General features: G+C 50.5%; 1 protein-coding gene across 7 annotated transcripts in view; it reads right to left on the reverse strand.

The window, feature by feature from the left end:
- Positions 1–12,531, reverse strand: part of CRTAC1 (cartilage acidic protein 1) — a 157,934-nt gene that overhangs the window by 69,434 nt on the left and 75,969 nt on the right. For all 7 annotated transcript variants that reach the window (XM_040486083.1, XM_040486077.1, XM_040486078.1 and 4 more), the window contains exon 3: positions 3,726–3,922. In XM_040486083.1, coding sequence (XP_040342017.1) covers positions 3,726–3,922 — 197 coding nt within the window. The remainder of the gene's footprint in view (positions 1–3,725; positions 3,923–12,531) is intronic.

Genomic DNA, 12,531 nt, shown 5'->3' on the forward strand with positions numbered 1-12,531 from the left:
GATTTCTGACAATAGTGGTGGGAAAAGCATTTCAGGCAGAGGGAACAGCAAGCATGAAGGCCTCAGGTGGGAACATGGTGAGCAAGAGGAAGTGAGTGAGTGGAGGCAACGAGGTCAGAAGGGCAATCTGGCTCACACCAAGGAGGGGTGTTGTAGGCCATGACAGAAACTCTGGATATAGTCTATGGAGCTCATGGAGGGAGCTGAGCTTAGGAAGTTGATAGAATTTTTCGTGTTCTACAGATGAAGGGGTTGAGGCTGAAAGAAGTCACCCAGTGAGTAAGGTGCAGACCCCAGTGTTGTACAGACTGACCCCCACTGCCAGGATGCAGGGTCTCAACCCTTCTCCAGGACACCAGTGCTGACATCCCAAAGACTGGCTAAGGGAGGGGACAGGGCTGTCCTTCCACAGGTCCCTCCCAGGCACATGCCAGGGCAGGCATGGGTTGGCAGGACTCCTAGAGGGGATCTCAGGTTCCCCACAGTGGGCAGGGTGGCAGTGGCTGAGTATCGTGCCAGCTGGACCCAAGGAGGCGCTGATGTGGCACAAATATCCCAGCTCCACACCTGCCCACTGTCGATCAATCGACTGAATCACCCAACTGAAAAATGAACTCGAACCCACAGAAGGTCACCGGGAGCTGCACGTCTGGAGCTGAGGCTGCTGGGCACTGTCGCCCTTACCCCAGCGCTGGGGGCCCAGCTCCAGCCTCTCCCAGATGAACACTTGTGCCCTCCAACCCAGGAAGCCCAGGACCTCCTGGGGGGTCTTCCATGTTGCTGCCTCCCCTTGCCTTACCTTGGTTGGCACACCTTCTCTCAGGCCCAATGACTCATGCCTTGTCTGTTCTTTTGGGATTTATTTATCAGGTTTTAACTGTGCTCTTAGGACGTTCAAAATCTAGCTGGGCTGGGGGTGCCGGTATGAGGACTTTAGAGTCCATGAGAGTCAGGTACCTAGAGAAATATATAGCTGTACTGGGCATACAGTGTAAACTTCAGAAGGGTAGGATTTTTGTTTCATCCATAGGGCATCCTCAATGCCAAGAATAGAGCCTGGCACACAGTAGGTGCTCATTAAATAGTTGTCCAATGAATGAATACATTCATGAATGAATGGGGCCATGGTTAGGCTAGGCTGGGCACGGAACTAACATGACTGGTGCGGGGGTGGGGGGTTGGTTAGTCTTTCAACTTTGACTGCACATGGGAATCACCTGGAAAGCTTTACAGTCTGCTAACTGGGTCCCACCCCCAGAGATTCGGATTGGACCACACTGGGGTGCACTGTGGGAACTGGGAGTGATAAAAGCTCCCCAGGAGATTTTAGCGTACAGCTGGGGCCGAGCACCTCTGTCCTAGGATTCACAATGGAACACTCCAAGAGCATGGGAGGGGCCACTGCTTCAGAGCCACCTGAAGTCTCCTCCCAGGTGCTCTTTGTTCGGTGAGTGGGGAGGAGAGTCTGTCCCCTTCCTCTGGCATCCTGCCTGCCAAGCCTGTGTTGAACACCGCCCCCCCCTCCGCCTTCCATAGTTCTCCCTATTTCTGCTTCCCTGACCTCCCACATCTTCCTGGGGACTCACCCCTTTCACCACTGTCCCTTGCTGCTGCTCCCCTCCTGACCTTGATCAACTTAAAGGGTTGATCAGCCCATCAATTAATTGTGTCCTAATCCAATCTTGGCTTGGTTGGAGAGAGGGCAGTAAATCCAGCTGGGTAATCATGCCCTGATATTTGTGTAGGGATAATTACTATCTCTCAGGCCTCACTTGGTGGCAAGATGAGATGAAAACCCATAAAACACCACTCGGGGCTGTGGCTCATTGTTTCTTGGCTGCACAAGGCTGGCTGCCAGCCAGTCAGCCCCGCCTGTGTCGGCCCCTGCCCCTGGCACGGGCCCCAACCTCTTCTCCTCCCATTCATGCCACTGGCAGGGCTCAACATCAGGGCAGTCTAGGGGCTGGATTCTGGCCTGGCCTCAAAAACCAGTGGGGGCAACATTATGGGCCCAAGGAAAGCTAATGTGTGTGCTCGGGCTGGGGAAGAGGTGGGGAAGGTGAACCCCAGAGCCAGGCAATCACCTGCCTCTAGGAGATTGGGAGGGTCCAGGATGGTGAATACATAAAGTCTGAACTATAGGGTGTTGTCTAGACCAACCGAAGAGGCTGCTGCCATCTGGAAGAGTCCAACGCATGTCCCACCTGGCCCCTTAGGGACATGAGGCTCTGAGTGCCCCAGGAGGACATTATGGCCTGGGACTTCCCAGCAGATGTGGCCCCATGGGAATGGACTTCATTCTAGTGGGCTGAGCTCAGGCTTGAGAGAATGGGAGAGTCAAGGGCTGGGAACCATTTTGATATTTAGCCCCAAGTACATAGTCCCCCAACTTGTGCAACACTAGGCACCCACTATGAGTCAGGCTCTCCACTGGGTCCTGAGGACATAGGATTGAGCAAGGCCATGGAGTATCTTTTTTTTCTTTTCTTTTCTTTCTTTTCTTTTCTTTTTTTTTTTTTTTTTTATTTAGAGAGAGAGAGAGAAAAAAAGCGAGCATGAGTGGGGGAGGGGCAGAGAGAGAGAGGAGACAGAGAATCCCAAGCAGGCTCTGCACTGTCAGCACAGAGCCCCATCCACAAACCATGAGATCGAAATGAAGAGTTGGACACTTAACCAAATGAGCCACCCAGGTACCCCAGGGCTTGGGTGTATCTTAATTAAAGAGTGGATCTGGAGTCAGACCCCGGGGTTTGAATCTTGGGACTTACAAGTTTTGTGGCCTTGTGCCAGTCATGTGACCTCTGTGCCTTGGTCTCCTCAGCTATAAAGTGGGATGCCCAGAACCTACCTAAATGAGTTGTTGCAAGGCTTAGATGAGATGATTAATATAAAGTGCTTGGATCTAGGCCTGGCACACAGTAGGTGCTACTTAAGTATTAGCTGTTACCATTATTGTTACTATTACTTAGCCTTCTGGGCATCAATTTTCCTCAGCCATTCCTTGGTTTGTAGGGCCTTGCTACTCAAAGTGTGGTCCCTGGACCAGCAGCATCATCATAGCCTGGGAGTATGTTAGCAATGCAGGATGTCGGGCGCCACGCAGACTTGCTGAGTCAGAATGTGCATTTATACAAGACCCCCAGGTAAGTCAGATGAGACACTTTGGGCTGGGAAAGGCTCCATGAACTCAAGTCCGTCTTCTTCCAAGTTGTATCCCCAGCCTCTAGTGCCTCTAGTCTGGAATGGAGTTGGTGCTCAGCAGGAATTTATGGTGTGAATAAATGAGCTCAGCTAAAAGCTGTGGGGGGTCCTTGAAGGATTTCAAAGCATTTTGAAAGGTCCCCTAGAAGCAGCATAGAGGGCGATTCCGGGGGGCCATCTGTCCAGTGAGCAGTGGAGGGAAAGGATGGGAGGGGTTAGGAGGACTGGGGGGCATGAGGACAGAAAGTCTGAGGGAGAGAACGGGTCTCCTCCATTCATGCTCCAAAGTTTCTAGGCCCAGGGCCTGGGAGCTGAGACCAAGCTTCATTTACAAGAGAAGAAGGGGTCCTCCTGGGGGTCTCTGCTGGGACAGAGCGAGGTGCTGGAGGCAGCAGGGGTCTATGCCTGGGGGAGCCCGTGACAGTAGCCTGAGAAAGGCCAGGGCCCGGAAGGCCCTACCTCCAGCTGGTGTTGGGAGGAAGAGGGTGGGAAGCAGGAAGAGGCCCAGGGCCCCACACCCTTACCTGAGAAGGCATTATTGGTGTTGAGGAAGTAGATCTCCTCACGGCCATCCCCGTCAATGTCGCAGGCTGTGACCCCGATAGCATTCCCTTGCCGGTCCCGCAGTGCATAGTAAGGGGAGCTGCGCTCATCCACTGCGATGTTCACCAGTCGCTTTTGGGCCCGGTCATACTTCAGAACCAGGTTGGGGCCGTTGTACCTGGAGGAGGTAGGGGGAGGGGGTGTTGAGGAAGAGCAGCTGGGCTCACCTGGGGTCCCGGCCCCCCCCCCCCCCGGCGGGGGGGTTGTAACCCCCCCCCCCACCGGGGGGGGGGGGGGGGGGCGCAATTCAGTCCTGGCTCATTTAGGAGTCCCTGGGTGTTTGGTGAGTGTCCCTGAATCAGATACAGACTCACTTAAAGTAAGAGTCAGCTGGGCCCACATGGGACACAGTATGAGAAGCAGAGTGGCACAGAGGGACGGGAAGCCCGTGACAATCCCCTTACCACGGGCTTCACTGAAGAAAATGACCACCCTCCTAGATCTACCTTGCCCATTTCAATGCAAAAGACACTTTCATATTTATGATCTCACTAATTTAAATCTAATAAGCAAGTGGGGTGGGCATGGGAGGTTGTATTACTAATGCTTTTCACAGACGAGGCAACCGATGAGCTGCACTGGAGAAAATGAGGGTCAGGGTGCCGTTCCCCAAGGTAATGCAGCTAGTAAGTGTCAGGTGCCAGGTCCTGGACGCAGGCACTTGCTGCACAAACGAGCCCTGGAAGAGCAGAGGCTTTGTTGCTGAGGTTTGGAATGACTCTTTCCTGACAGAGCCCCGGCATTTAAACACAGTAGCATGAAATGGGCACCTCCGAACTGAGATTACAAACACATTGAAAGTCAGTGGGTGGATCCGTTGGATCTCTTTTTCTAAGGGACTCCATATGAAAAGATTAAAATGCTCATCTATTGTCATCTCTCTGGTCTCATTCTCCTGCAGCCACTCAGTCTCTTGTTGCACTGAAGCCCCAGGCATGTTCTTGCCTCAGGGACTTTGCACCTGCTGTTCCCTCTGCCCAGGAGCCATTTCCTCCAGATATCCACGTGGCTGTCTCCCTGGCTCTGTTGTTGCTTCTCGGTGAGGCCTTCCTGCCACATTCCTGAAACCTGCAAACACTCCCCACCCCACTACTCTTAATCCCTCCTCCCTGCTCTCTTCCCCTGAAGCTTTTACTAGCAGCAGACCGTTCCCTATCTTCTTGTTTATCTCTTCCTTCTCTGTCTGATCCCACTAGAATATCAGCTCCAAGGGCAGAAGTTTTTGTCTGTTTCGTTTGCCAGGGCTTAGAACAGTCCCTGACACACAATAGGTGCTCAATAAATACTTGTTGAATGATTGAATGAATGAAACCTCAGAATCCATGTCTGAGTCATAAGGGTTTAGGTGTCCCACAGTCGATTTCTTCCCATTGCCTTTCCATCTGTGGAAAGCGCCATGCCCAAGGTCATCCTTGGGAGGCATAGCCGTGAATATCTGAAGACCTTCTCCTGCCTCTAGGGAACACCAGCTCGCCAGGCTCTCCTAAGGAACCCGGCCAACGTCCATCCATTAGTCCCGGCCTCCTGCTTTTGTTTTAACCTAAGCGTGTACATCCTGAGTGACGTTTAGCTGCAGGCCTCCGGCTGTCCTGGCCCAGAACACTCAGGGGGTGGGGATGGGGTGAGCGGAAAGACCTCGCCAAGGTCTTTGAGAGAAATCACTTCTTGTTTTCCTGAAACTGATCCAACTTGGGCCTCTCCTCCATCACTGAGATGCAGAGCTTGTGAAGTTTGGGGGAATGCTGAGCAACTGGCCAGGCGCATTTTGGCACCCACAGTGTGTTAAGGTGGGGCGGGGGTGCAGAGCTCACTGGGAGCTGCATCAGCACCCAGTGATGGAAGGTCGTGCCTTGCACGCCGTGATGAACAGTGTCTGAGGTCTGCAAGTCGAGGGCCCGGCATGACCCATGGGGCGCGTCTGGGCAGGAGAGACAGAACACTTGGGTTCCAGCACCGGCAGCGGCTGGCTCCTGCCCCCAGGGACAGAAAGTGCCAGGATGCTGCACACTAGTCCTCCAAGCCCCCAGGTCTGCTGGTTGCTACCATCTTACTGCTCCTCACAAGACACCACAGTCCTAGAGCCCAGGGCTCATTAAAAGCACTATCAGATGCATTGTTTCACCTCAGCCCCACAGAACACAAGGGTTGATAAGGCATTTTCCTAGAAAAGGAAACTGAGGGTCAGGGAGGCAGTGAGCTGTCCAAGGTTACGCAGCTGGTATTGGCCGTGCCAGGCCTCTAACTGTCTCCAGGGTCTAAATCCCGTGTTCTTTCCACACTGCCCATGGTGTCAACGCTCCTGGTTCTCTGATTTATCTTTCTGGTGACTTCCCCCAAAGTAGCGACCATGAGAAATGCTCATGAAGGAGGAGATAATAGCCTGCCATTCCCACAGCACTTGCACATTCTCATCCTCGATTTCATTTACTTTTCCCAGGTCTTGACTTTCCCCCAGATTGGTTTTGTAACCTCAGGCTGGTCAGTTTCCCTTGCTAGGTTCTGGGTTTCTGTTCTGCAAACTGGACTAACTCAGGGGTCACAACACGTGTCGACAAATGTGGCCACAGGGAGGTAGGGGCCTGGCTCTGTGCAAATTGGAGGCCAGTCCTTTGGCCCTGAAGCCTCGGTGGCAGGTGTGCCCACAAGGTCCCTGCTCCCCCATGGTGGTGGCCCTAGGGGAGGAGATGGCCCTGAATCATCTTCTTTGAAGAGCTTGGGGGAGCTAGTTCCAGGGCATTCCCTAGGGGTTAGAGGGGTGGGGTTACCAGGCCGGTTCAAGTTCCTCCATCTGTTACGGAAGGGGTAGGTGCTGTGGAGTCCTGCCTAAACCTAACTGGCGGCCTGGGGCGAATCTTGACACTGTGGCCCCTTCCCTCCCACCACCCCCCCTGAGGACGACAGACACAAAGCCAAACCAACAGATCCTACTAGGCTTCCCAAAAAGCCCTGATGCGAAGCCAGAAGTAAATGCAGAGTTGACCGTCCTGCCTCCACCCAGGCTGCCCCTTGCTGGGTCTGCCAGACTGACATCTGGGCCTCCCACAATCCTCCCCCAGGATAACCAGTCTCATCCCCTCCCCTCTTCTCCCCGGAGCAGATGCTCCTGTCGGGTTCCTCACCACCTGCCCCCCACCCCCAAAACAGTCTCTGCCTTCTCCAGCTCCTGTGACTTTGCTCAGCTGCAGCTGCCCCCTTCCGTGGGGAATGGCCCCCCCCCTCCCGCCCTCCCCCACAGCCTGCCCCTACCGACTGCCTCTCGCCTAGATGCGCTCTCTTCTCCGGGTACCCGGTGTTTTGCACCTTGCTTATTCCTGCGAGGGCAGAGCTGTTTGTGTTCCAACATCCCTTCCCTTCGTTACAACATATGCTTCTTGAGCCCAGGAAGCATGTGGCTACATCTCTCTATTTGCTGTGCCTACAGCGATCCTTGGCATTGAGAAGGTGCTCCACAAATGTCTGTCCAACGTATGAGTGAGTGAGAGGATGAAAATAATCATGAGCAGCGTCAACAGAGCAGTCATCACGTGCCAAGCACCCTTCTGAGTGCCGTATACCCACCATCTCACTTCATCCTAATGGATTTTACAGGATTTTACAGATGTGGAGACCGAGGCACCGAGGTTGGCCACAGTCACTAACCCACCCACGGTCTCTCTGGGTGGCGGTCCCCGTGTTGACAAGCCTCAGGGGCTGGAGGTGAGGGATGTGAAATGTCACATATCCTCTCTCTGACACCTGCCAGAAATCGCTGGTTTCTTCCAGAAATTCAGGAAGAGCTGAGGCTCAGTTAAAGGGGCTTGGGAAGTGGGACAGGGTCTTGTGTTCTTGAAAAGCAGCCGTGACTTCATAACATCAAAGCTGGGCCAGCAGGCAGAAGTGACTGGCTTGGTGGCAACTGAAAAACCTGCCTGAGGGACACTGGTAGGGCACAACCCATACCGTGTGAGTGCCAACTAATTCTGGTGCCCGTCCTCTGGGACAGGAGTGCTGTGGACAGGGAGGGCCTTTGGGTTAGGGGAGGGGAGCAGTGTGGGCACGGGGGCCTGGCCCTGCCCCTTCCTGGCTGTGACCTTGAACATGTCCCTTACTGCCTCATCCCTAACTCAGGGCTGCTACGTACCTCATGGCACGGCTGTAAGGCTGAGATAGTGTGTGTGATTACACTCGGTAAACTGTGAAGAGTTACACAATTCTAAGTTCTCATCGTTATGAAAAGTAACACAAAAGCTGAGGCACAATCTCGCTCTTCGCTGATCATTTTGAGTTTCCAAACACACCCTAGTGTTTCTTTTTTTTTTTTTTTTAAGTTTATTTATTTTGAGCGAGAAAGAGAGAGACAGAGACAGAGAGAGACAGAGACAGTATGAGAGGGGGAGGGGCAGAGAGAGGGGGGAGAGAGAATCCCAAGCAGGCTCTGCACCCACGAACCATGAGATCATGCCCTGGGCCAAGATCAGTAATCAGACGCTTAGCGGGCTGAGCCCCGCCCCCCCTCCGCTCCTTGTATCTCTTCTCCCAGACACCTCACCCTTGATCTCTCATCCTCTGCAGCGTGTTTCTTTCTTCCCCTTCACGACCAAACTTCTTGGATACTTGTCTTCACAGCTGGTCCTAATTCTCTCATCACCCATTCACCCCACCCCCACCCCCGTTCCCCCCAACTCCAGCAAAGCCACTCTTATTACTGTCACAGGTGGCTTTCATGTGGCCGCATCCAGGGACAGGCTTGCGGTCCTCATCTCCCTCAGCATCCCAGCGGCACCCAGTGTGAGGGCCTGCTCTCTCTCCACTCCCTCTTGAAACACCCTGCACTCTTGGCTTTGAGGACGCATGCTGTCCTGGCTCCTTTCCCTCTCTGGTTCCCCTTCCTTTTCCTCTTTACACGTTCTTCCTTCTCTCCCTGCTCCTGGGCCCCTTTCTCCTCTCTCTGTCCCCTTCCACTGGTGGATGACATCCATCCCCACGACCGACAACCCCCACATTTTCATCCCCGACCCGAATCCCTAGTCCGAGCACAGACTCCTACATCCGACGGCCTGCCTGACATTTCCCCTTGCATGCTCCGCACTAGTCTCCTATGGAACGTGCCCAAAATGGAAGTATGATTGCTCGGCACCCCCCTTCCCTGCAACGGGCACCCTGGTGCCAGCCTTGCTCTTCCGCCCCCTTGTCTTCACATCTAATTCATCGGCCAATCTTGTCATTTCTACCTCCTAAAATATTTCTAATGCTTTCTCTTCTTTCCTCACTCACTGTCACCATCTCTGGAGAGTCTCCTTCCACTGCTTCCCCTCCGGCCCCTAAAATCTAACCATTCCCCCACACTGTAGCTAGAAACATTTTTGAAACACATAAACCAGGTCAGCCACTCTCCTGCTTAAAACCCTTTGGTGGCCCCCTTTAATGTTGGAATGACCCCTCACTATGCCTGGCCTGGGAGCCTGGCTCGGTCTGTTGCCGCCTTGCTGACCTCCTGCTTTGTCCTAGGAAGTGTCCTTCATTTCCCTCCTGCTTTGTCCTAGGCTGGCTCCTGCTCACCCTCTGGGTCCCACCTTGAAAGGCAGCTCAGAGAGATCATTCCCTCCCCAGTATTCCAATCCAATCGTGCACCCACTGCTCCGCTCTCGTTCAGGTGCATAGTTATTGCCCATTTCTCCCAGTAAACCATAAGCTCTGTGAGGGCAGGGACGGTGTCTGCTTTGTTCATCCCCATCACTGAGTACATAGTGAACGCTCAATAAATACTTGCCGAGTGAACAAAAGAGGAGAAGCTGTGGAAGGTATGGGATCATCACTGGGTGGGTGAGCAAAAATAAACTTTGATTTCCTATTTTTACTAGTTCCCACAAGATGTGTACAGACATAGTAATGACAATGAGGAGGCTGGGGGCTGGTGCCCTGGGTAAGGATGGGACAGAACAACAAAGTGTTCTAGAAAGATACAGAGGATCTACCTTCTTTTCTGTTGAGAATCATTGACCCATGTGAAAAAAAAGTCACTTAGGCAGTTACATAAAGGGAAGCCAGATAAAAGGACATAATAATTACTGGGTACCTACTGAATATTAGCTATTGTGCTAAGGAATTTACATGTGATATCTCATTGTACATAAATGGAAATTTAAAAAATATACAGCATATAAAATATGAAAACTATATAAAATATGCTATATCTATTTTGAAAATTAAGAATAGGAAAATTTTTTCATTCTAAAAGGAAATAATGAAAAATATGCAGCTATTCAACATTATGGTCAGGGGAGAGAGGCAGGGCAGAAAGAAGAGAAAGATGTATGTATACACAAAGAAACAAGATAGAGACACACAAGAATGCACACAGATGAAAACTGAGGGTCAGTGAAACCCTGAGCACAGACAGAAAATCACATACATAAACACAGATAAAGAGAATGGCCCATATAGCAACAGAGACACATGGATAAGGGGATATGAAGACCTACAGAAACAAATAGAGAGACTCTTGGAAGGACATCAAGTCATGGAAATACCAACAGGACTCTGAGACATTATCACGGAGAAACAACCCATCTTGTGGCCATCTTGGGCATGTCCTCTACAGAGTTTTAAAGGTGTGTGGCATTTTCACAACTATGGGCATAAGGGGGTATTTTATTTTTGTTCACTTCAATATCCTTATTTATTTATTTTATTTTTAAAGATTTATTTATTTATTTTGAGAGAGAAAGAGAGAGAGAGAGAGAGAGAGAGAGAGAGAGAGAGAGAGAGACAGGGAGAGAGCAAGAGAATCCCAAGCAGGCTTTGCACTGTCAGCACCAAGCCCCATGTGGGGTTTGAACTCATGAACCATGAGATCATGACCTGAGCCGAAATGAAGAGTTGGATGCTTAACCGACTGGGCCACCCAGGTGACCCTCAATATCCTCATTTATAGATGAAAAAAATGATTTTCAGAGAAGAGTGACTTTCTGAAAGGCAAAAGCTAATTATTAGACAAAATAAACTAAAAGACATACTCATTCCTTAGTCTAAAGCAGGGAACAGCAAAACTATAGCCTTTGGGCCAAATATGGCCTGCTACCTATTTTTGTAAAAAAAGTTTTATTGAGACACAGACATGTTCACTCATTGATGTATTTTCTATGGCTGTTTTTCACTTTTCCTATACAACAGAGTTGAGGAGTTGAGGAGTTGCGACAAAGACTGTAAACCTCCGAAGTTGACAATATTTACCATTTGGCTCTTTGCAGAAAAAGATTTCCAACCCCTGGCTTAAAGGACTGTCAGCCTTATTTTATAGTTATATTACAAGTTCTAAGTGATCATTATCATAACAGAATGCGAAATTAGAATAAGCTCTAGTAAAAATTAATTTGGAGTCAGCACTTGGGAATACACAGTTTTCTGACACAAGTACTTCAGGGTGAGTATAGGTGAAACGTAAGGAACATTTTAGGTTTGAGGATGGAGATTGTGAGGCGAAATAATGTGTGGGGATAAAAGGGGTTGAGAAGAGTTGCCTAAGGTGAACAGGGTCCCCTATATGGTGGTTTATTTAAGGATAAGAAATGAACAAAAGCATGTTCCCTTTAAGTGAGTGAAGGAGTTAAACGTGGTGTGATAGATGACCTCCAAAGATGGTTGCCACCATTTTCTTTCTTCTCTGTATTCACACGTTACTCCACTCATCAAGAAGTAGAATCTGTTTTGCCTCCGCTTGAATCTGGGCAGGCTCTGTGACTTGCCTTGATTGCAGAATATGGTGGAATGGAAGTGATGTTGAGCCAGTTCAGGGCCTAGCCTGTAGGAGACCTACCAGCTTCCCCTTGGTCTCTGGGGGAAGCCAGTCACCATGTAAGAAATTTAACTACCTTGAGACAACCATGCTCTGAGAAACCCCAGTCTAGCCCCCAGGAGAGACCATCTGGAAGATCACCTACACACTAGATACCTGAGTGAGGACCTCACGGGCTGTCCAGTCCAGCCACGCCTACACTTGAAAACAGCCTAGTCAGTGACACCAACTAATGGCCTGTGGACCAGAAGAATGACCCAGCTGAGCCCTACCCAAATTTCTGACCCACAGAATTGTGAGAAGTCAGAAATTATTTTTAAGCTACTAAATTTTTGGAATAAGATTCAGATAATGACCTATCATTTCAGATCTAAGGGGAAGAGGAGCTTTCTCTCCTGGAAAGTAGGAAAGAGTATTGTAAATCAGTGGAATTCTCTAGGACAGCCATTTCAGTTCACAGTAGGCATGTCTCCCCAAGGAAGGCCTGGATGCATTGGGGTGATACCTCGATCTCAGAATTTCTAATGGTCTGTGCCGAGGCTGAGAGTGGAAGGGTAATGAGAAATACAGGGATTTGAGGTACCTGGGTGGCTCAATTGGTTAAGTGCCCAACTCTTGGTTTTGGCTCAGGTCATGATCTCATGGTTTGTGAGTTCGAGCCCTGCATCGGGCTCTATGCTGACAGCATGGAGCCTGCTTGAGATGCTCTCTGTCTCTCTCTCTCTCTCTCTCTCTCTCTCTCTCTCTCTCTCTTTCTGCCCCTCCCCCACTTGTGCATTCTCTCTCTCTCTCTCAAAATAAATAAATAAACTTAAAAAAAAAAAGAAATACAGGGATTCCAGACAACCCTGTTTTTTCTATTCCTCTTTCTCATTCTTTATAAATTGCATGTTTATCTTGTTCTTTCCTTTCTAGACAAAGCTGTTGAATGTACAATGTTGAACATAGATAAT

Source organism: Herpailurus yagouaroundi, unplaced genomic scaffold (assembly GCF_014898765.1).
Source record: "Herpailurus yagouaroundi ecotype Mexico unplaced genomic scaffold, PumYag 163, whole genome shotgun sequence".
In the NCBI taxonomy this organism is placed as follows: Eukaryota; Metazoa; Chordata; class Mammalia; order Carnivora; family Felidae; genus Herpailurus; species Herpailurus yagouaroundi.